At 41.8% G+C, this 23,876-nt stretch overlaps 1 protein-coding gene across 2 annotated transcripts in view; it reads left to right on the forward strand.

Moving 5' to 3' along the window:
• KCNH1 (potassium voltage-gated channel subfamily H member 1) overlaps positions 1-23,876 on the forward strand; it is a 465,858-nt gene that overhangs the window by 4,341 nt on the left and 437,641 nt on the right. For both annotated transcript variants that reach the window (XM_003273031.4, XM_003273030.4), the window contains exon 2: positions 22,801-22,924. In XM_003273031.4, the coding sequence (XP_003273079.1) occupies positions 22,801-22,924 (124 nt within the window). The remainder of the gene's footprint in view (positions 1-22,800; positions 22,925-23,876) is intronic.

The raw sequence follows: 23,876 nt of genomic DNA on the forward strand, positions 1-23,876 counted from the left end.
GTTAGCAAACAGGATGAGACACAATGTTGTGTCTCCTCATGGATGTTTTGAGCCATGGTAATATTTATAAAACAGAAAACTGGTTAAAATCCATTGTGCCTCTAAAAGGGGGAATGGATGATAATCTGGATTATTACCAGCTCAGCAGAGCTTGTTTTTTCTTGCAAAATATTCTAAGACAATCTTCAGCCAAGGCTCAGCTATCTTTCTCTGAAAGTGTCAAAAAGTTAAATCTGTTGGCTGATGTTAAATGGGGGATTGAGAGGCTGAAGCCTTGTGATTTAATGTGAAGGAAATAAAGCTTCCAAATTCCATGACTTGTATGCAACCCATTTATTTTAATAATCTATCTTAAAAGAATAGATGCATTTGAGGAACACTGTGGGTCAACTGAATCCTTGGCTTTATTGTTTCCGATGCCAGCTCTGCATTTATGGTTGGACCTCATTTGGGAGTGGTTCCTTGAGCATTACCTTGAAGCTCTTCAATTCTTCCCTTCCCTTTATTTTTGATTAGTTAATGGCTTGTAAACAAACATTTTAAAATCTACTAGAGTATCTGCTTTATACATTTAGGATATTTGGACCATACTTCTCTTGTTTTTTATTTTTTTTGTTTCTCTAAGTGGCCACACCTATAACTGTTGAGAAAGAGAAATAGAATCACAGAATCTTAGTTCTGGGGGGACATGCTATACAATTCACTTTCCACTGTTCCACTGAATCCTCTCCAGAACCTCCCTCCCGATGGTTCTCCAGCCTGTGTTTGACTAGCTTCAGTGATGGGACCCTCACTTTCTCATGAGGAATATTCTGTTTGTAAGCAAGTATAATTGTGTTTCTTTTTGCCTCCTCTCCTTGTTTTTCTCTTCTTCTCTTCTCTCTGCCTCTTCCTCCTCCCTTTGTTGCTGTCATTTGGTCTTACCAAAATCTGTCTTCTTACAGCTACCACTTATTTGCAGGCTGCTCCATGGAACAAAACTGACTTAGCCCATTGTATTTTCCAGCTGCAAACCTTTAAAAAACTTTTGATAAGTTTTGCATTGTATTCTTCTCCCCTTTTAACCTTTTTAATTTTCAGTACCACAAATAGAAAAGCACACAAAACAATTTTGTACAGCTTAACATATTTCTATAAAGTGATACTGTATGTCATCACCACCTGTGTCAAGAAATAGGGTCTTGCCAGCCCTCTAGAAGCCCCCAAAGCCTTCCTGCTCCTAAGTCCCTCGCTCTCCTCCCAAAGGGTGACATCTCCTGATTTTATGGTGATCACTTTCTTGCTTTTCCTCATTTTACCAGTTTGTTTTGCATTCCTTAAAAAACCCACTGTAGTTAATAAACACTACTGTTTATTTTTATCTGTTTTGGAGCTTTATATGCATGAGATCATATAGCATGTATTCTTTTGTCGGGTGACAATTCCTCTGTGTTGTTGCATGTACTGCTTCATTTTCTTTTCTTCTTTCTTTTTCTTTTTTTTTTTTTTGAGATGGAATCTCACTTTGTCGCTGGAGCGCAGTGGTGCGATTTTGGCTCACTGCAACCTCCACCTCCTGGGTTCAAGCAATTCTCCTGCCTCAGCCTCCTGAGTAGCTGGGATTACAGGTGTGTGCCACCACGCCTGGCTGATTTTTGTAGTTTTAGTAGATACAGGGTTTCACCATGTTGGTCAGGCTGGTCTTGAACTCCTGACCTTGTGATCCGCCCGCCTTGGCCTTCCAAAGTGTTGGGATTACAGGCATGAGCCACCGTGCCTGGCCTGTTGATGCATTTTCAGTGCTGCATCATGCTTTATAGTATGACTGTACCACACATTGTATCCGATCTGCCATTGATGGATTGTTTCCAGTTTTGTGCTGTTAATGCTGCTACAAACATTCTTAGTATGTCTTTTGGGGCATGTGGGCACACATTTCTCTGGGGTATATACCTAGGACGCACATGTTTAACTGCAGCAGATGCTGTCAAACAGTTTTCCAAAGGGTTTATATTAATATACACTCCCACCAGCCGTGTATGAGCATTTCCGTCACTGCAGCACATCCTTGCCAGCATTTGGTATTTTCTTCTTTTGTCTTTAATAGTGACGTTGCCAAAACAATCTAGTACCTAATAAAACAGGGTCATTGACAGTTATGTTAATAGAAGCACATGACCAAAATGAAATGAAAACAAAACTTGCTCTTGCCCTTTGGGAGACATCAGTATCCACTGTGGGTTGAAGTATTCTCTCTGAGGAGCTTCCTCACACACAATTGTAAATGATGTGAAAGAATTGTACAGTTTGAATTATGTGCAAAGGGTACATGCAAGTGTGGTGGGATTTTTTTTTTTTTTTTGGTGTGTGTGTGTTTGGGATATTCATTTTCTTAATTTGAGAAGCAGTAAACCCTGGGGACAGAGATTATGCAAGAATTAGAGCTGGAAGGGAGAAGGAACTAGGAAGTGAATGATTTATATTTGTTTCACTGAAATGAAAACAAAATGACTGAAGGAAAGGCACAGATTTAGTGGAGGAATCAAAACTCAATGGAAAATTAAAACAAAAAGCAAAGGCTAGCTTATGGTTCAGTTTTATAAGCACGATGGACTTCCTATGTGCCCAATACTGTGCTAACAAGTAGGAATACCAAAATGAGTACAGCTTTTGTGATGCTGGGTCTAACAGAGGAATCTATGACGGAGGCCAACATGCTTTGTAAACCTCTCCAAAGATTTAAGGGATGTTATACTGATTCAACACTTACTACATATTTTTCCTTTATAAACACCTCACCCAAAATTATTCTTAGATTTTATAGCTATTTATTTTTTTGTGAGGTTGGGTGTGGGATGACCAGATCCCGTAAGTGAATTAAAAGAAGATTGCAGAATGTGTGACATTTTGTTCTGATGCAGTTGAGGTTTCTTTAAACAAACCTCATTCCTCTGGGATATCCCATTGCTGTCTTCTTTGGCATGCTGTCTTGGGTTGCTCATCCATTGGTATGAGTTTTTAGCACATCCTAGATACTGGAATTTGTCTGATGCTCTGGCTGTTCTGTAGGCAAGTGCAGTCTTTTTTTTTTTTTTTTTTTTTTTTTTTGAGATATTATAGGATCTCACTCTGTCTCCCAGGCTGGATTGGAGTGGTGCGATGTCAGCTCACTGCAGCGTCTGCCTCCCAGGCTCAAGCAATCCTTCCATCCTCCCACCTCAGCCTCCTGAGTAGCTGGGACTACAGGCACGTGCCACCACACTCAGCTAATTTTTTTTTTTTTTTTTTTTGAGACAGAGTCTCGCTCTGTTGCCCAGGCTGGAGTGCAGTGGCGCAATCTCGGCTCACTGCAAGCTCCGCCTCCTGGGTTCATGCCATTCTCCTGCCTCAGCCTCCCGAGTAGCTGGGACTACAGGAGCCCGCCACCATGCCTGGCTAATTTTTTGTATTTTTAGTAGAGATGGGGCTTCACCATGTTAGCCAAGATGGTCTTGATCTCCTGACCTTGTGATCTGCCCGCCTCGGCCTCCCAAAGTGCTGGGATTACAGGCGTGAGCTACCACGCCCGGCCCCACACCCAGCTAATTTTTGTATTTTTTGTAGAAATGGGGTTTTGCCATGTTGTCCAGGGGGGTCTTGAACTCCTGGGCTCAAGCGATCCATCTGCCTCAGCCTCCCGAAGTGCTGGGATTACAGGCGTGAGCCACTGGGCCCTGCTGCAAGTGTGGTCTTGCTGGACAGATCACAGTCTGGCCAACTTCAGCATCTCCCTTGATTCTCACAGTTTCTGCTCTAACAGTGAAACTCTCCTGTTAATGACAAAACTACTTAAAATTCTCCTGATTAGGTATTACAGAGTTATGCCAATAGTCAATTTGCTTACTCATACTGATTGTTCATTATGTAAAGTAAAATGACAACTCTTTTGATCAGTCCTATGTTGCATAAAACTGATGTTCTGAAATTAACTGAGTCAATCCTATAATTATTAATGTAATTATTAATTGAGAGTGACTAAAAACCATCATTTCCCATAGCCTTTTAAAGGTTCTGCAATCACAACATGTGCTTCTGTAAAGAAGAGAAATGGTCTTCCATCTCCTTTTTCTTCCCTTAAAGCAATGATGTAGACATCCTCCACTGGCATTCTCAGAGTGTTGGAGTCAGCATTTGAAAGCTGATACCATATTGGCAAATTTTACTGATATTTATCTATGGCTTAACTTTGATTTGTATTAAGAGTGAAGTTGGAAAATATGTTTTAGACTAGAACTTCAGGGCCATGCAAAGAAAATGGAGTTAATTTGAGTGATAAGACTATATTTATTTCCATTAAATTGATATTTAAGTTTTTATTTTATTTGCTTTCTTTTCCTCTCAGCACTATCGGGACTGCATATGTTAGACTTCTATGCCGTCATCATTAAGGCTGTGCTTTAAGCCTCTGTGTGGGCCAAGGTACTGAATAATTTCTGTTTGCCTCCCTAGAACCACACTCTTCGTTACCAGCCTGTCTCTTGTTGGAGGCTGGGAGGCTGACCTGTATAGAGTACACCTGTAGGCTCCCTTGCTTTCTGGCTTTTGGCTGCCTTCAGCTTGTGGGGTACACCACATGAAATGGGAAGCGAGAGAGAGGTTATAGTCCTTATTCTCATTATTCTCTCCTGCAAGGTCATCTTAGCCTAGTTGTTTTCCCCTGATTAAAGGTTATGTCTCTAGCTTGCTCTCTTTGGGTTTGGGTAGGGTTGGAGACTTAAAGCTTCCAGCTGTTACTAACCCTGGGGTACTGCACGATGTCTTGGGGCTTTCCTAAGTGGTGTGCTGGAGCAGGCTGCAATTGGCTGGTTCTACCTCTTTAGAGCTGATTATGTGCATCTGTTCCTTATTCGTGGTTCAGTGACTTCACTTTGGAAGCTTGAAAACTGCTTCTACCAAGATGTAAGGTATTTACACCTTAGAAATTGGCCAATGTTCTAAATCAGGACTCTTTTCTTCCCAGAGTCAGCTTGCTAACACACTACTGCCTATACCTCTCCCACACCTTTGTAAATAGTTCCTTTATTAAACATTCCTCAAATTACCCATTGAGTATGTCATATTTTGCTGCCAAGACCTTGGCTGAGAGAGCCAATTACTTGTTCTTTGGATAAAGTGGTCTCTCTCTCTCTCTTTCTTTCTTTTCATGGAGTCTTGCTCTGTTGCCAGGCTGGAGTGCAGTGGCGCGATCTCGGCTCAAGCGATTGCCCTGGCTTAGCCTCCTGAGCAGCTGGGACTATAGGCGCTCGCCACTACGCCCAGTTAATTTTTTATATTTTAGTAGAGACGGGGTTTCACTGTGTTGGCCAGGATGGTCTCGATCTTCTGACCTTGTGGTCCACCCGCCACGGCCTCCCAAAGTGCTGGGATTATAGGCATGAGCCAAAAGTGGTTTCTGAAAGTTTTGTGCAGACCATTCAGTCATGGGGGTGAATTTGGTGAGGGGATGTGCACTTAGGTACTCCTTTCAACACACAAAAACACCTGTGTTCTGTCTGAAGAAGGCGGTATGTGCCTGCCTTTGCTTTTCAGTTCAGTGAGTTGGTTACCTACAAGCTCGGTAAAATACTTTCACGTTCCATTTCCATCTTTTTTCATCATTCAAGAATGAGGAAATAAGTGTGTATACTGCATTTGCCATTTTGAAATGATAGCTGATAACTTTTTAAAGAAAAAAGAGCTCCTAAATTCTAGTCACTCTCCTGTCAGATGAAATTCTCCTTTATGCTTTCCCACCTGGCTGGAACAGTCCGGGACAGTGCTCCAGCCTGACTTCACTGAGTGGCCACTTTCCTTCATTTAAAATGTCTCCTCCCCTCCAGCTTCTCAATCCCTACCTCTCACATGTCTCTATTAACACTGTATCTCCGGGTTTCCTGGTTTTCTTCTTCTCTTTTTGTATCTCCCTCTGGCCTTTGGTCTCATTATTTCCCCTCAGTCTCTCATGTCCTCTCCTCTCCTGGTCTTTCACTCCCGCGGCTCACTCTCTCGGTCTTGCTATTATTGGTCTCTTGCTCTCGGCTCATGCTTTTGTACTCTGTGGGCCTGGCCTCTGCTCCATGCCCTATGTCCCTTCATTCCCTCGCTCTCTCCTCTCCTTTCTCCATCTGTCTGTCTTCCTGCCTGTCTCTGTCACTGTCTACCTTTAGTCTGTGTCACCATCTGTCACTGTCTACCATCTGTCTTCATCACTGTCTCTGTTTTTGCTGTCTCTGCCACTGTCCATGTCTCTTTGCTGTCTGTCTCTGCTGTCTCTGCCTCCATCTATCCATCTCTGCCCATCTGCCTATCTTTCTGTCCATCCAGTTCTCCCTTCAAATGGCCTCATAGATGCTCCTCTGTGTATCTGAGCCCACTGTTGCTCTCTCAAGACCACTTTTCTCCATTTACTCACCAGCATGCATGTGGTCAAAGATACCTGCTCAACTCTACAGATCTCTCAGCTTTAGTGTCTGGGTTTGTTCTGGGGAGAGAATCTTATTGGCCCAGCCCTGACTATTGGTTGTTTGACCAGCGGTCCACTCCACGCCTAGTTTTCTGTGACTGGGGCCTGGGTGGAGGGGGTAGGACATGGAGTTTTGTGATATGTAGAGTGGGGCAGATAAAGCCATATAGGAAAACTGGGCATAGCTTAAAAATGGACAAGTGTGTCCCCTACACTCCTGCCATGCCTGGGACAGAGTAGATACTCAAATATTTGTTGTATTAAACAGAGCTGCTCTGAGATTCCTCCCATTCACTCTGGTGCTATACCCTGTCCAAGCCTTTTTTTTTTTTTTTAACGTTTCTTTTTTTTCTTTATTTCTTCTAAAAAATAAAATGGGATACATACACAGAACGTGCAGGTTTGTTACATACATATACATGTGCCATGGTGGTTTGCTGCACCTATCGACCCATTCTCTAAGCTCTCTCCCCTCTACCCCCACCCGCAACAGGACCTGGCGTGTGTTGTTCCCTTCTCTGTGTCCATGTGTTCTCATTGTTCATCTCCCACTTATGAGTGAAAACATGCAGTGTCTGGTTTTCTGTCCCCAGGTTAGTTTGCTGAGGATGATGGCTTCCAGCTTCATCCATGTCCCTGCAAAGGACATGATCTCATTGCTTTTTATGGCTGGATAGTATTCCATGGTGTATATGTACCACATTTTCTTTATCCAGTCTATCATTGATGGGCATTTTGGTTGGTTCCATGTCTTTGCTATTGTAAATAGTGCTGCAATAAACATGCATGTGCATGTGTCTTTACAGTAGAATGATTTATATTCCTTTGGGCATATACCCAGTAATGGGATTGCTGGGTCAAATAGTATTTCTGGTTCTAGATCCTTGAGGAATTGCCACACCGTCTTCCACAATGGTTGAACTAGTTTACATTCCCACCAACAGTGTGAAAGCGTTCCTATTTCTCCACAGCCTGGCCAGCATCTATTGTTTCCTGACTATTTAGTAACCACCATTCTGACTGGTGTGAGATGGTATCTCATTGTGGTTTTGATTTGCATTTCTCTGATGATCGGTGATGTTCAGCGTTTTTCATATGTTTGTTGGCTGCATAAATGTCTTATTTTGAGAAGCGTCTGTTCATATCCTTTGTCCACTTTTTGATGGGTTTTTTTTTTTTTTTTTTGAGACGGAGTCTTGCTCTGTCACCCAGGCTGGAGTGCAGTGGCATGATCTCAGCTCACTGCAAGCTCTGCCTCCCAGGTTTACGCCATTCTCCTGCCTCAGCCTCCCAAGTAGCTGGGACTACAGGCGCTCGCCACTATGCCCAGATAATTTTTTTTTGTATTTTTTTAGTAGAGATGGGGTTTCACCGTGTTAGCCAGGATGGTCTGGATCTCCTGACCTCGTGATCTGCCCGCCTTGGCCTCCCAAAGTGCTGGGATTACAGGCGTGAGCCACCGCACCTGGCCAGGGTTGTTTGTTTTTCTCTTGTAAATATGTTTGATTTCCTTGTAAAGTCTGGATATTAGACCTTTATCAGATGAGTAGATTGCAAAATTTTTCTCCCATTCCGTAGGCTGTCTATTCACTCTGATGATAGTTTCTTTTGCTGTGCAGAAGCTCTTTAGTTTAATTAGATCCCATTTGTCAATTATGGCTTTTGTTGCAATTGCTTTTGGCGTTTTTGTCATGAAGTCTTTGCCCATGCCCAGTCCTGAATGGTATTACTTAGGTTTTCTTCTAGGGTTTTTATGGTTTTGGGTTTTACATTTAAGTCGTTAATCCATCTTGAGTTAATTTTTGTATAAGGTGTAAGGAAGGGGTCTGATTTCAGTTTTCTGCATATGGCTAGCCAGTTTTCCCAGCAACATTTACTGAATAGGAGATCCTTTCCTCATTGCTTGTTTTTGTCAGATTTGTCGAAGAGCAGCTGGTTGTAGATGTGTGGTTTTATTTCTGAGGTCTCTGTTCTGCTCCATTGGTCTATATGTCTCTTTTGGTACCAGTACCATGCTGTTTTGGTTATTATAGCCTTGTAGTGTAGTTTGAAGTCAGGTAGCATGATGCCTCCAGTTTTGTTCTTTTTGCTTAGGATTGTCTTGGCTATATAGGGTCTCCTTTGATTCTATATGAAATTTAAAATAGTGTTTTCTAATTCTGTGAATAATGTCAATGGTAGTTTGATGGGAATAGCATTGAATCTATAAATTACTTTGGGCAGTATGGCCATTTTCATGATATTGATTCTTGCTATCCATGAGGATGGAATTTTTTTCCATTTGTTTGTGTCCTCTCTTATTTCCCTGAGCAGTGGTTTGTAGTTCTCCTTGAAGAGGTCCTTCACATCCCTTGTTAGCTGTATTCCTAGGTATTTTATTCTCTTTGCAGTGATTGTGAATGGGAGTTCATTCATGATTTGGCTTTCTGCTTGCCTATTGTTGGTGTAAAGGAATGCTTGTGATTTTTGCACATTGATTTTGTATCCTGAGACTTTGCTTAAGTTGCTAATCAATTCAAGAAGTTTTTGGGCTGAGATGATGGTGTTTTTTAAACATAAAATCATGTCGTCTGCAAACAAAGACAACTTGACTTCCTTAAAATAACACAATAGACAAATGTAAAGCCAACTTACCAAAAAAACCCTCTTTTTCTAGTACTCATTAATATTTTTATATTGCTTACTTTAAGTCACTTTTTTTGAGTTCTGAGAGTGAATTTTTTTGTGTTATTCAATTATGGTCTGATTTTTTGTTCAAATTGTCTATAATATATATATAGATGTGCATTAAGAAATTATTAAGACTGTAAAAATGAGAATAAAATCTATTGAATCAGGCCAGGCACGGTGGCTCACACCTGTAATCTCAGCATTTTGGGAGGCTGAGGTAGGTGGATCAGCTGAGGTCAGGAGTTTGAGACCAGCCTGGCCAACATGGTGAAATCCCATCTCTACTAAAAATACAAAATTAGCTGGGCATAGTGGCACACACCTGTAATTCCAGCTAGTCAGGAGGCTGAGGCAGGAGAATTGCTTGAACCCAGGAGACAGAGGTTGCAGTGAGCCAAGATTGCGCCATTGCACTCCATCCTGGGTGACAAGAGCAAAACCCTGTCTCAAAAAAAAAAATATGTATATATATATATGTAGAATCAATTATATATATATATTATATATATTATATATATAGTATATATATAATATATATAGTATATATAATAGTATATATAATATATATACTATATATAGTGTATATATACACTATATATAGTATATATATAGAATCAATCTATATATAGAATCAATTCAATAGGTTGGTTAATGTATTGAAACACTTTGAAACAATTGATTACACAAATATTTCTTAGCAATAATTCAAGATATCATTGATCTCTTATTTCTTAAGTAAAGTATCATTCAGTAATAAAAGTCTCTATATTTCAATACATTTTCATTCTCTTCCATACTTCTTGTGAAACTGGTTCATCTGTTTTTATTATTTTAAAATTAATTTGATGTTGAATGAAGATGGAGGTCATGCTTTTGAAATCATGTACTTAGGGGTAACTACCCAGTAAATGAAGTATTTGAGTTTGCTTTTGAAATTGAAATCTCTCTCTCCATTGTAATTTACTGACTTAATAAAAAATGTATTTCTGTAGGATGTTAAAATCAGAGAAAGCAAATAACTGTTGAATCTCTTGAGAGTTCAGTTTGTTTTGTGCAAAGATTAGACTTTTGACAATTTAGAAGGGTCATTTTCATGAGACTTTATTGTTGAAAATCACAATAGAGCCACAAGATGACTTTTGCTGATGTTAAGATTTTAGATGTTTTATTTGGGTATATCATACTGATTTAATTTCTTGTTTCTAATTCCATCCTCTCCATTCTCCTAAATAACCTTGATCTGTCTTTTTTTATTGAAGTAATTTCTGGTATGGATTTTATTTAGGTTCAGGTAAATCAAACTATTGTTTTCTGGTCTTTGTCTAGTGAAAATACATGGCACTTATTCTTATCATTTATCTCAATCATTATCTTTCAATTCTTTAATTATTGTAAAAGAAAGAAAGTATATTTTTTCTCAAACTTGCTTTTTTAAATTTTTTTGAGATGGAGTCTCACTCTGTCACCCAGGCTGGAGTGCAGTGGCATGATCTCGGCTCCCTGCAAGCTCTGTCTCCCGGGTTCATGCCATTCTCCTGCCTTAGCCTCCCAAGTAGCTGGGACTACAGGTGCCTGCCACCATGCCCAGATAATTTTTTGTATTTTCAGCAGAGATGGGGTTTCACCATGTTAGCCAGAATGGTCTTGATCTCCTGACCTCGTGATCTGCCCGCCTCGGCCTCCCAAAGTGCTGGGATTACAGGCGTGAGCCACTGCGACCGGCCTCAAACTTGCTTTTTGTAAGAGTACTGATATCCTTAGAAATCTATAATTCTAATTCCAAAATGTCAGGAAGACATGTGCTCTTCTAAGTAAAATATCTCAAGTTATTAGACGTGTATTGTGAAATATTTACTGTAGCCCTCCAAATAACCAGTGTTGGCAGGGAACAGTACGCTTGTGTGAACTGCTTGCTGAATGTAGCTTTTATCTGCGTAATTGCCAAACTGAGTCACTTTTCTAAGTCATTGCTTTAGTTAGTTTTTCCTTTGTTATTTGTGTTAATTTTGATGAAAAGCAATTTTTAATAATTTCTCTTGAGAATATCTCTGTGTTATGCTTTATGGGCAAATGGCAGGCTTGGAATGATTTTGACACTTCTGACTACTGCAGTGTAGTTTGGCTCATGCCTCATCAGTTGGAGAAACTTTACACAGTAGGGGGAAGAAGGGAGTCTTTTAAATTTTTAGAGAATGTTTGTTTTATGCTATGAACCAGAGGAAAAGTGTGTGGGCTGAGGAAGGTTGAATTTAGGAAACCTTACACTTAATTGCACACGCTCTTGCAGCTATAGACCCTTAGGGGGTAAAAAGGCATCAGAAGGCAGCAGTAGATTCTGGCTAATTTGCATCAAAGACCTGGGACGTAGGGGAACTTTCAGATGAGAGCCAATGAATAAATCATGGCAAGGGCAGCCAGGTTGAATCTACACATTTTAATGAACAATGTAGGAAGGACTTGATAAGTTCAGAAAATACAAATTTGGAGGCAGGTTTGATGCTTCAGAATGGGCTGTCGGCTGACTGGAAGTTACACATTCTACTTGTAAAAGACACATATATACATATACGTGTGTGTGTGTGTGTGTGTGCATCAATAGCATATTTGTTTTCAAAGACACATTTAGGCATTTTCTCCGTATATAAATGGACCCACCAATATGTGATTTATTTCTACTGTTGACTCCTTTGACAACATGGTACATTTTAATATTAATACTGCACATCACATCATATCCCAAATCCACACAATTCCACTGAGCAAAAGCCTGATACAACATGGTTCACCTGGAATGAGGGTATTAAGTTTAGACAGTGTTTCTGCTGTTTTTGAAGTGACCCAGGCTGCACAGAGTCCAACATTTACAGAAGTGATATTTCATGGTGATGACTGGTTTGATTACTCCATATAGATACATGGCTTGCAGGTTGCGGGACATCTGATTTGTTCTTTGTTATGCATCTGATTACTTAGAGTGTCATATTTTATTGCTGCCGGAAGCATGGAGATTTAGTTGACCCTGTCCCCCACCAGATCCATAGAGCTGAAGTGACTCACCTACAGCTCATTAGGGACAACACTGTGACTAGAATTCAACTTGTTGTCATCCCCTTTCTTCTCACAAACAGTGCTCTGGGAAGCCTAGGGATTGCTGGGGAAGGGGAAGAGTAGATTAATAGAGTGTCCTTTACTCCTCATTCTTCTATTGGTCTTCATTGTTGACTAGATTCCTCAGCTCTTCTCCACGTAATCTCAGGACCTCTTTCTCTCTAGGTTGGCTCTGGGTGCACAGTCTCCTTATGGCCTCTCCTGTAGCATGGCCAGAGTTCTCACATGGAAGCTCAGGGCTCCCAAGAGCGCAGTAGCAGAAGTCGCCAGATCTTAAGGCTTGCGCCTGCAATAGGCATAGCACCAACTCTACTGCATTCTGTTGGTTGAAGCAAAGCATAGGCCGCCCAGATGCAAGGGGGAGAGAACTATGCAAGGCATGAATGCAAGGAGGCAGGGCTTATTGGGGGCTACCAATATAATCTTAACTGGTTATAATGAGGCTTTGACTGTTCTACCTCACAGAATAGGAGAAATGAGATATATAAAGGTCTGGTCTTTTCCACACACACACAAAATAAAGACAGTGAAAAGGACTTACACAGCATCAGCAGTGTTCTAAAAGTGGTCATATTGCCTCTTCCTCTGGAGGTATTCATAAAGGGTCTCACCAGTGTGATTCAGCAGTGCTAGGAATCAGGAAAGTGGGTGACCTCTCAATACCCTTGGAATCTTGGAGGTTTGATGCTTATTAATGTGTTGGAGCCCATTTTACTCTCACTCCCTTCAGATTTTTACTCAACTGAAGACTGTCTGAAGGAGCCAAATGAGGGTCAAAATACGGAATCAGCTCTATTACTATTATATTGGATTAGAGAAGATAGTGGTGCCATTTGTCTCCCTCCTCAAGCTTATACCCTGGCTTCTAGACCATGAGTTACTGACCTACTCCTAGGCTAAGAAGCTGAAGTTGAGCACAGGTCTGGCAGGGCCTGTCACAAATGTTATAGGTTCTGAGTACCACAAGGAGACAAGTTGCTCAAACCCTCTCTTTCCCCACCAGGCTGGAGCATAGGCAAGTATGAGAGGCCAAGACAAACAGATCGATTCCTCTTGCTCTTGAGGTAGCTACCAACAGTTTGGTCAGTCTGATTATGAAGGTATAAGTAGTGGGGATAAAAAGGGGGACAAAAGTATTCACCCCAATACTTCTTCTATCTAGGGGTGGGTGGACACTCCTTTCTCTCAGTGGAAACCCCAGATGTGGAAAGGTAAGTGTTGCCTGCATAAAAACTCTTTATCAAAACAGAGCTTTGAAATGGTGCTGAATCCTCCCAAACTCAGAGTACTACCAGGACTGTGAGGACATTGAAAATTTGCAAGATGTGACTCTGCTGAGTCCATTAGAGACTATTGCAGAAGTTATTGTTAGGAGCCTTGGCTTTAGTGTTTGTGGTAGTTAATTTTATCAGTGGGCCATGGGGTGCCCAGATATTTAGTCTAACATTATTCTCAGTGTTTCTGAGAGGGTGTTTTTGAATGAGTTTAGCATTCCATACAAACTTTAGGATATTTTTTCCATTTATGTGAAAAGTGTCATTGCTTCATTTGTTTTTATAGAGACAGAGTCTTGCTCTGTTGCCCAGGCTGGATTGCAGTGGCATGCTCATAGCTCGCTGCAGCCTTGACCTCTTTTGCTCAAGTGATCCTCCCACCTCAGCCTCCTGAGTAGCTGGGACTATGGGCACATGCCATTGTGCCCGGCTAATTTTCAAAGTTTTTATTGGAGACAAGAACTGACTGTGGTGCCCAGGCTAGTCTCAAACTCCTGAGCTCAAGCAATTCTCACACCTTGGCCTCTTAAAGTGTTGGGATTACACATGTGAGCCACCATGCCTGGCTGAAATGTCCTTGGCATTCTGATAAGGATTGCATTTAATCTGTAGATCACTTTGGGTAGTGTATTAGTCAGGGTTCTCTAGAGGGACAGGACTAATAGGATGTGTGTGTGTGTGTGTGTGTACATATATATGTGTATATACATATACATATATATGTATATACATATGTATGTGGGTATATATATACACATATATATTTATATATATATATATGGGAATTTATTAAGTATTAACTTACACAATCACAAGGTCCCACAATAGGCTGTCTGCAAGCTGAGGAGCAAGGAGTGCCAGTGAAGAACTTGGAGACCGATGTTTGAGGGCAGGAAGCATCCAGCACAGGACAAAGATGTAGTCTGGAAGGCTAGAGCTTCCTTGCCTTTTTACATTTTTCTGCCTGCTTTATATTTGCTGGAAGCTGATTACATGGTGTCTACCAGATTAAGGATGGGTCTGCCTTCCCCAGCCCACTGACTCAAATGTTAATCTCCTTTGGCAACACCCTCACAGACACACCAAAGATTAATACTTTGCATCCTTAAATCCAATCAATTTGACACTCAGTATTAACCATCACAGGTAGTCTGAACATGTTAACAATATTAATTCTTGCTAGGTGCAGTGACTCACGCCTGTAATCCCAGCACTTTGGGAGGCCAAGGCGGGTGGATCACTTGAGGTCAGGAGTTCAAGACCTGCCTCACCAATATGGTAAATCCCCATCTCTACTAAAAATACAAAAATTAGCTGGTTATGGTGGTGTGTGCCTATAGTCCCAGCTACTCAGGAGGCTGAGGCAGGAGAATTGCTTGAATCTGGGAGGCAGAGGTTGAACCCGGGATGCAGAGGTTGCAGTGAGCTGAGATTGCACCACTGCACATCAGCCTGGGCGACAGACCAAGACCCTGTCTCAAAAAAAAAAAAAAAAAAAAAAAAACAAGAAGAAAACCAACTCCCACACCCCCCCAAAAAGAATTATTAATTCTTCCAGTACATGAACATGGGATATATTTCCATTTATTTATGTGGGAGATTATATATTATTTGATATTTTTTCCAAGCAGTGGGTTACTTTGCTGATTACGTTTTGCTTAGCTTAAAATTAGTTTTCTGTTTACTGAGTGCGAAAAATAGTAAATAATCCCAGAGTCATTTATGTTTGGATGTAGAATGCCCATCTGTGTATTTGGCTAGAAACTCTGTCGCTTCACTTTAGCTCTCATATTTGGCATTCTCAACCATGGGGAATATGGCCAACCACCTGGAGGAATTAAGAAGCCTTGGCTAAGCAAAGTTGCTGTCATAGTGTCCTCGTACTGGAATTTATGTACTTTATTCAGGAGATTCCCATTTTCTGAGCCCGTTTATTCCTATGGCAGATGTACTTCTAGAGGCATGCTGGCAAATTTACTCAGACATACATAGGCTTATTTCTTTATTTTATTTAACAGATCCAATCTTCCCCTTTGCTATTCCCTCCCATCTTACTGAATAGCAAAGGGAATGTGGTTGAGGGGACTCTAAAGTGGTATCTCAAGCTCTTCCATTTTAAATAGTCTTTTGGGTAACTCAGTCTCTTCTGGGTGGGTTCAGATCTCACTTCTACCCACCTCATTGCTTCTGAGATGGTGTGTGGGGTGGAAACAAGTGGCACTTGCATAGCCTCTGGAGCCTCACAGCCCTGGATGCAGAGCTCTATTTTTCCCCTCTTGTTCCTTGGGTCTCTGGCAATGGTCCCTGCTCTGCTGGTCACTGGGCGCTCAGCTGATATGTGGGGCTCTAGTCCACAGCTGGCGAACTTATGTTCCATTCTCTTGGATTGAATAAAACTTGGTACCTCTGCCCCAATCCAACACACATATTCTCTCTCTCTCTCTCTGTGTGTGTGTAAGAGAAACAGAGAGAGAGAGAGAGACTTGATCTAATGTAGGCTATTACTGGCCTCCAGCTCATGTCTGATATTTGCTTGACTCACTGTCCTCCCCCAAACACCCCCACCCACCCCAGTTGATCCTAGGATTGGGTAGGTTGACATGCAGCCCTTGGCTATAAGGTCAGCTCATTCCACTGTGATAACCATTTGCTTATTCAACTTCAGCAGCCACGGGCAGTTGGGGACTTCCGGATTCTTTCCAGACTCCGTGGGAACTGAGGGAGGCTCAGGAGTGCTAACATGGCCAAGTTTCCTGTGCAGCTGCTTTGGGTCACCCAGTGTGGTGTTCTTCCTCACCCCTGAGTGTCAAATGGGGAGCCAGGCACAAAGTTTACCCTTTTCTCTCCTGTTCCTTCTCCTCTTCTATTGTATGAGAGCAGGACTGTTATAGAAATTGGCCAGCACACTAAGTTTTAAGAAGTAAAAGATGGTAGTCTTCAAGGAAGAGACAAAACATTGAAAAGATAGACAGGAGAACCCAAGCATTTAGAAGTGGGACAATGACTTCTACTCACATCAAAATTTCCAGAGGGCATCATTGTATATCAGAAGGCAAAATAACAATGTATGATTACAATAACAATATTCATAGAAATGGTCTGATTTTAGCACCTAATGGCATAAGGAGACCGTATAATATAATGATTAAAAGCATAAATTTTGAAGTCACATAGACCTAGGTTCAAATCTCAACTTTATCCTGGTATAAATGGTTATTGTGAATCCTCAGAGACTCAGGTTCCTCATGAGTAAAATGATGAAATCCCTGAGACTTGCTTCAGTAAAGTAATATCACTTCACAAAGATTCATGTAAAGGTTGAAAAAAAACCATGATATACGGTAAAGTACTTAAAACAGTACCTGGTAAACAGTAATTATCAATAAATGGTATGCATTATTATTAATACCTAAAATCTCACTTATGTGGAATCCCTTAATTCCTGATGATATATGTGGTGTTATGGTATTTGTATGGGTAGCCCCTAACTTATAAACAGATTGTGTTCTGGAAGGTAATTTACAGGTCGATTATTTATTAGAATAGAAGAGAACGTGCGTGGAGGAATGAGGACGGGATGGGGGAAGAGTTTCTATACTGTTGGAGGCAAACAGCTTTGTGGCTGGGACTAGAAATCTTTCTTCCATTCTCTCTTACTCCGTGGGTAAAGAGGGAATTTCTAGACCTTCTATCATGGAGTGACAAGGGAATCTTGCTCCCTAGAGTTATAATTGCTTGCTTGGATTAGCAGAGAGAGGAAACTATTTTGGAATTTTAAATTCTATGGTGAGAATCTTCTGAGTGGGTGATAGGCTGATGATTCTATTCCTACTGCACTTCCTATTTTTCTGTTTCCCTTACTAAAGTCAGAGAAGATGCTAGTGGGCTTGTTTTTTTTTTTATTTAATAAAAAGTAAATTTTAATGTCGAAAATGCAAACTTGGGGAGGGCAGAAAGATCCACACAAGGCTGTCACTTCATACTTGGAGGGTTGCACAGCGGCGGGGCAGAGGAGCTCCTTGCTTCCCAGACGGTGGGGCGGCCAAGCAGAAGCCCTCACCCGGGCCCCGTGGGAGGGGGGTGAGGGGGTGGCGGTGGGGGACCGGGCAGAGTAGCTCCTCACTTCCCAGACAGTGCAGCGGCCAGGTTAGAGGCTCTTCACTTCCCAGACCGGGGGTAGGTGGGGTGGAGGGGGGCGGGCAGAGGCGCTCCTCACTTCCCAGACTGGGAGGCTGTAGGGTGGGAGGTGGTGGGGGAGGGTGGGCGGTGGGGGACCAGGCAGAGGAGATCCTCACTTCCCAGACAGTGCAGCGGCCAGGCAGAGGGGCACCTCACTTCCTAGACGGTGCAGTGGCCAAGCAGAGGCGCTCCTCACTTCCCAGACCGGGGCTGGGTGGGGTGGGGTGGGGCAAGCAGAGGCGCTCCTCACTTCCCAGACAGTTCAGTGGCCAGGTTGGGGGCTCCTCACTTCCCAGACGGGGCGGCAGCAGGCCAGAGACACTCCTCACTTCCCAGACGGCGCAGTGGCGGGGCAGAGGCGCTCCTCACTTCCCAGACGGTGCAGTGGCCGGGCAGAGGCGCTCCTCACTTCCCAGGCAGTGGGGGGTTGGGGGGGTGCCGGGCAGAGGCGCTCCTCACTTCCCAGACGGTGGTGGGCGGGGGCTGGGCAGAGGCGCTCCTGACTTCCCAGACGGTGCGGCGGCCGGGCAGAGGGGCTCCTGACTTCCCAGACAGTGGGGGTGCTGGCAGAGGGGCTCCTGACTTCCCAGACAGTGGGGGTGTGGGCAGAGGGGCTCCTGACTTCCCAGACAGTGGGGGTGCCGGGCAGAGGCGCTCCTCACTTCCCAGACGGTGGTGGGTGGGGCTGGGCAGAGGCTCTCCTTACTTCCCAGACTGGGCAGCGGCCGGGCAGAGGCGCTCCTCACTTCCTAGACAGTGGGGCAACTGGGCAGAGGCGCTCCTCGCTTCCTAGACAGGGCGGCGGCCGGGCAGAGGCGCTCCTCACTTCCCAGACAGTGGGACCACTGGGCAGAGGTGCTCCTCACTTCCCAGACGGTGGGACCGCTGGGCAGAGGTGGTGGGTTTGGTTTTTCTTAGATGGGGGTGTAATATGCACACCAGGGACTGAGGGTATGCTTACGAAAGGATGAACAACTTTAAAAGGTTATCAGAACACTTTTGTGAGCACTTGCAGTGATATCTGGAGCTTGAAATCTATCTTGCTCTCATTTTTCAGTAAGTAAAAAATTAGTCAATAAATTAATCTTTTATGATTAAATTAATTAAAATTAAGTACGTAGTTATTTTTATCAAAGTCAGTAAGTTCATGTTTACAAAAATCAAGCAGAAGAGCTTGTAATGTAATGTAAATAACCATTCTATGCCTTGTCCCTCCTCCCATCCTACTCACCAGAGGCCGTGTCTTCTAATTTTAGCTTTCTTATAGTTTCTGCCACGTCTCTAAATAACATGCATTATTACAGCTATTTATAGATTTATCCATTTTAGATATTATCTGTTGACTTCTGTTAATTAGTTGAGGTTTTAGCTCACTTAATCATACTCCCTACCCCTCCTCCTAATATAATTATATTACTCTCTTATCTTTGCAACTTTAAGTAAAATATTTATAGCATTTTTTTAATCAGCTGTACACACCATCTCTTATTCGCTTCATCATTGTTCTCTTTTCTCTCCCTAAACTTTTTTTTTGAGACGGAGTCTCGCTCTGTCGCCCAGGCTGGAGTGCAGTGGCGCGATCTCGGCTCACTGCAAGCTCCGCCTCCGGGGTTCACGCCATTCTCCTGCCTCAGCCTCTTCGAGTAGCTGGGACTATAGGCGCCCGCCACCACGCCCGGCTAATTTTTTGTATTTTTAGTAGAGACGGGGTTTCACCGTGGTCTCGATCTCCTGACCTCGTGATCCACCCGCCTTGGCCTCCCAAAGTGCTGGGATTACAAACGTGAGCCACCGCGTCCAGCCTCTCTCGCTAAACTTTTATCACCTGTATTTTTAGTGTCAGAATCAATGAGCTTACATTCAGATATTTATGATAATTAAATATTCCATCCTTTATTATGTATTAGTTTTAAAATTCAAAATTAATAAGGTGCTTACCTTATTCCTACAATGATGTGACCACGAGATTTTGGTTTTTGTTTTCTCTGATATTTCTAATTCCCTTTCCTGCCATACCTTTACTGACAATGTTGTTCTAAATGATCAAGAATATCATCAAATCCTGACCTCCTTTACCCCCAGATAATTCTCTTTTGGAACTTCTAGTCTCTGAATTGTTTAGTATTGAATACTGTCTACTAGCTCTCTTCCTTGCTTTCTACATTTGGAGCTGTTTTTCCCTCGTTTCCATGTTGTCCTCCTTTTTGCTTTATTCCCTCATCTTGCTGGTACACATCCTCAAGTAACTGCCAAAGAAAGAATATGTGGTAAATAATTTCCCATAATCTTTGCATAATATATGAAAATATCTTCATTATACACTCATATTTGATTGTTTTAATTTTAAAAAGAATGTCTTCTGGCCTTTTCTCATGTTGTTCTTTCTGCTATTCCTCTTAGGGTGCATGTTTTTCCTCTTAGGGTGCATGTTTTTCCTCTTGGACTGATCCTCATGTCTTTTTTTTTTCTTCTCCGTGTTTCTTGTCTCTTTCTCTTTCTATACTACTTTCTGTAAGACTTTATCTTCTAAAATTCATGTTGAATATTTAATTGCTATTCATTTTTAATTTATAAGAGTTCTTGTTCCCTTATTTTTTTTTTCCTCATAGCATTCTGTTTTTGTTTTGTGGATGTAATACTTCTTGAATCTCTCTAAGGATACCAATTAGATTTCTTTTTTTAAAGTTCTTCTCTGTTTCCTATAATATTGCTGCTTCTTCCCCAGTTATTTTTTTGTTCATTCTTTTTTACCTAATTTTCATTTTTGTGGATTTTTACATTTTTAATTTGTTTACTTTTATTTTACTGGGGTCTGGTATACAAAAGAACATAAATATATGTGGTCAACTTATTGTCTATAACTGGCTATTCTTCCCCCTTTCCGCATAGATAATCTCAGTGGAGCACTAGCCATGATAAAGCACACTCAGTTTTGCCTCCTGCTCTAGGTGTTTTGAGGGAAATTAACTACTGTTTCAGGAGTTAACAAAAGAGATGGTCAAACCGACTAGGCTTCATATACACTTGGGAGTAATTTAGTAAATACCGTACTACTTTTAAGTCTAAGCTATTCAGTTCAGGAAATGTGAGTTTATTCAGGGAGAGAAGACCAATATGAAGGATTATTCTTCCCCTAGGATAAAATCAAAGCTCTCTGACTTTATTCATTCCAGACCCTTCCCAGTCTAGTCTTCAGTTACTCATCCTGCCACTCTTCCTGGCTGCCTTTTGTCTACCCTAGCCTGCACTGTGTTCCGTGCTGCCATGCCTTTGCCCATGCTGGATCCTCTGCCTGGAATGCTCCCTTCCTCTCACACCCTCTTGAGTTCATGAAGACAGTGATCATATTTTAATTTCTATATGTATTGTTTTTGTATTATCTGTGCCAGTTATCTATTAGGCATTCAAAAAGTTTAAATAAATCTTACTCATACTTTTAGACTAGAGCAAGTTCAAATATTATCCCCTCTGAGACGCAGCCCTTTACCTCTCTGAGTTCATTGTTTTCTTACCTGTTTCTGTAGTTAGTTGTGGACATATCTATTTGTCTTGCTAAGTTCCTTGAGTGCAGGGACCATTTCTTATCAATCTGGAGACCCTCAGGGTCTTGCATTGTGCTTGGCACCTGTTGGCACTCAAGAACAATTTATGTATATATGGGACAGATGGAGGGAAGGACTGGTTGTAGATTTTCATTAAAAGCATATTTATAAAAATAGTAGCTTTATAGATTCACATCATAAATGTTGTATTTTCTGTTCCTTTTAAATATATCAAAGCATTCTCAAGAATAGATTGCCTTATTTAGTAATTCCTCCTCCCTCGCCCTCCTCTATAAGGTCTTGGCTCACCACAACCCTTATCTACTCTCAGGCCCTGTCTTCTTCCAAGTCTTTTGTCTTCAGTGGTGTGTGCATGAAGTGGAATCATTTTCCCAAGCCTGCCAAATCAAGAATAAACTCATCTAAGGAGGGTGGAGAAGCCTATCTGAAGGGATGGTTATCCATATTGTGAAAAAACTGTAAATGCTTTCAATTAAATGGTGATATATCACTATTATTTCACTCTATGTAGTATGTGTATACACACACACACACATACACATACAATACCCTCTCCAGTTTACAACTAAAGAAGGGTGTTTGTATTCTTTCTTTTTTGGAGGGTGGGGGAATTGGGTGGGTCTTCTGTGGAAAGGAAGGGCCAAACTAAAATAATGATTACATTTAAGTTCTGGATGTTATTTGCTTAATTGAAATGCTTGAAAAGAAAGGAAGGACAGTTGATTTCCTGAGCATAAAAAGTATTGACGACTGATTTTCAAAAATGTGGGAAGTATTGAGAATACACTAAGCTGGCCAAACACAACTAGCCTACCTAAACCCTGCGTCATGAGTGTGTGGTAGGCTGCTGCTCTGTGACAGAGCCCCAAAATGCAACTCTGTGGCTGCATTTCAAAATCAGCAGGAATTTCAAAATTAGCAAGAAGGTCCTGTTGTGTGAGCATCTTGATCAGCCTCTACAAAGCTCTAGTATTAGGAGACTCTAGTTACTATTCCTTACCGAGGGGAGGGTTCCATGGTGCTGTGAGTGTCCATGAGGCAGTGCTCAGCCTCCTTCCTGTGCCTTCCTGAGATACCCTCCTAGGTTGGGCAAATCCTAGTTGGGGTCAAGAAGGCAAATTTTTAGCTTCTGGACGAAAGACTGAAAAGGCTAAGATGCTGGACAAAGCTCAGAATAAATTACTTTTGGCCTCTGTCTTGCTATTATTGGTATACCTTCACTGGGATGAAAAACTAAGACTTAAATATGTCTCATGGGAATCCACTGGATTTCTGCAGGATTTGTTGGTTGGTTGGTTAAGTATGCTTTCTTTTCTAACTTCTTCTTAGAGTACAGTGACCTAAGTTAGCACTTGCATTCAAAATATTCACTTCTAAAACAATGTTGTTTTATATTCCTTACAGGGCCACATTCCTGTTCAAGAGTCTATGTTTTGGAGGGAAACAGAAATATCTGGATTGCTTGACATTATTTATGTCCTCATTGAATCTCAACTAATGTGTTGCCTCATGTGCCCTTCCCCACCCCCCTTTTTTTTTTTAACAGATACTAATTTTGTGTTGGGGAATGCTCAGATAGTGGACTGGCCTATTGTGTACAGCAATGATGGATTTTGCAAGCTGTCTGGCTATCACAGGGCAGAAGTGATGCAAAAAAGCAGCACCTGCAGGTATTTATGTTCGGGATTGTTCTGGTGAACAATCTATTATGGTATCTTTTGGAAAAAGCAAATGGCTTACTGCATTTGGGAATTGCCTTTACCTCATTCAGTGTGTATTCAGAGGAAAATTTATTGCCATATCATCTCCAGTTCATGTACTGTACAGGGAAAATCAAAGCAGATGTAAAACATAGTTCCCACAACTGACAAACTTGCAGTCACTAAGATGGGAGAAAACCCAGAAGAACTCAGGAAAACCATTCTGTCTATAAAACGTGAACTCAAAAGTTATAACATTTTAGGTTAAATTAAATGTGAAAGTTAGAAGCTCAAATACAGTGAAATGAAATTTTAGATGATTAAAACAATTTTTACAAATTTATGAGCATTTTAGAAGAGTAACTACAATGTTGGAGACAAGGGCCTTGTTCATAGTGCTTTTCCTCAGTCAAAATTCTTTTTTGTTTTGAGATGGCATCTTGCTTTGTTGCCCAGACTGGAGTGCAGTGGCGTGATCTTGGCTCACTGCAGCCTCTGCCTCCTGGGTTCGAGCAATTCTACTGATTCAGCCTCCTGAGTAGCTGGGATTACAGGCATGTGCCACCACACCTGGCTAATTTTTTTTTTTTTTTGTATTTTTAGTAGAGACAGGGTTTCACCATGTTGGCTAGGCTGGTCTCGAACTCCTGACCTTAGGTGATCTGCCTGCGTCGGCCTCCCAAAGTGCTGGATTACAGGCTTGAGCCACCACGCCTGGCCTCGGCCAAAATTTTTTACTTCAGAAAAAGATGAGAGAACCAATATTTTGTTGCCTTCTAATTCATGCTGTTACATTTCTCTCTCTCTCTGAACTCTTAGCAAATTGCACTAACAGTGCAGCTGGTATATTTTTACAGGGTTTCTAACCAAGTGGTGTCCTTAGGCCGTGGTGTTAGAAAAGCTCTTTTAAAGCATCTTCCAG

Source organism: Nomascus leucogenys, chromosome 5, assembly GCF_006542625.1.
Source record: "Nomascus leucogenys isolate Asia chromosome 5, Asia_NLE_v1, whole genome shotgun sequence".
NCBI classification, from domain to species: Eukaryota; Metazoa; Chordata; class Mammalia; order Primates; family Hylobatidae; genus Nomascus; species Nomascus leucogenys.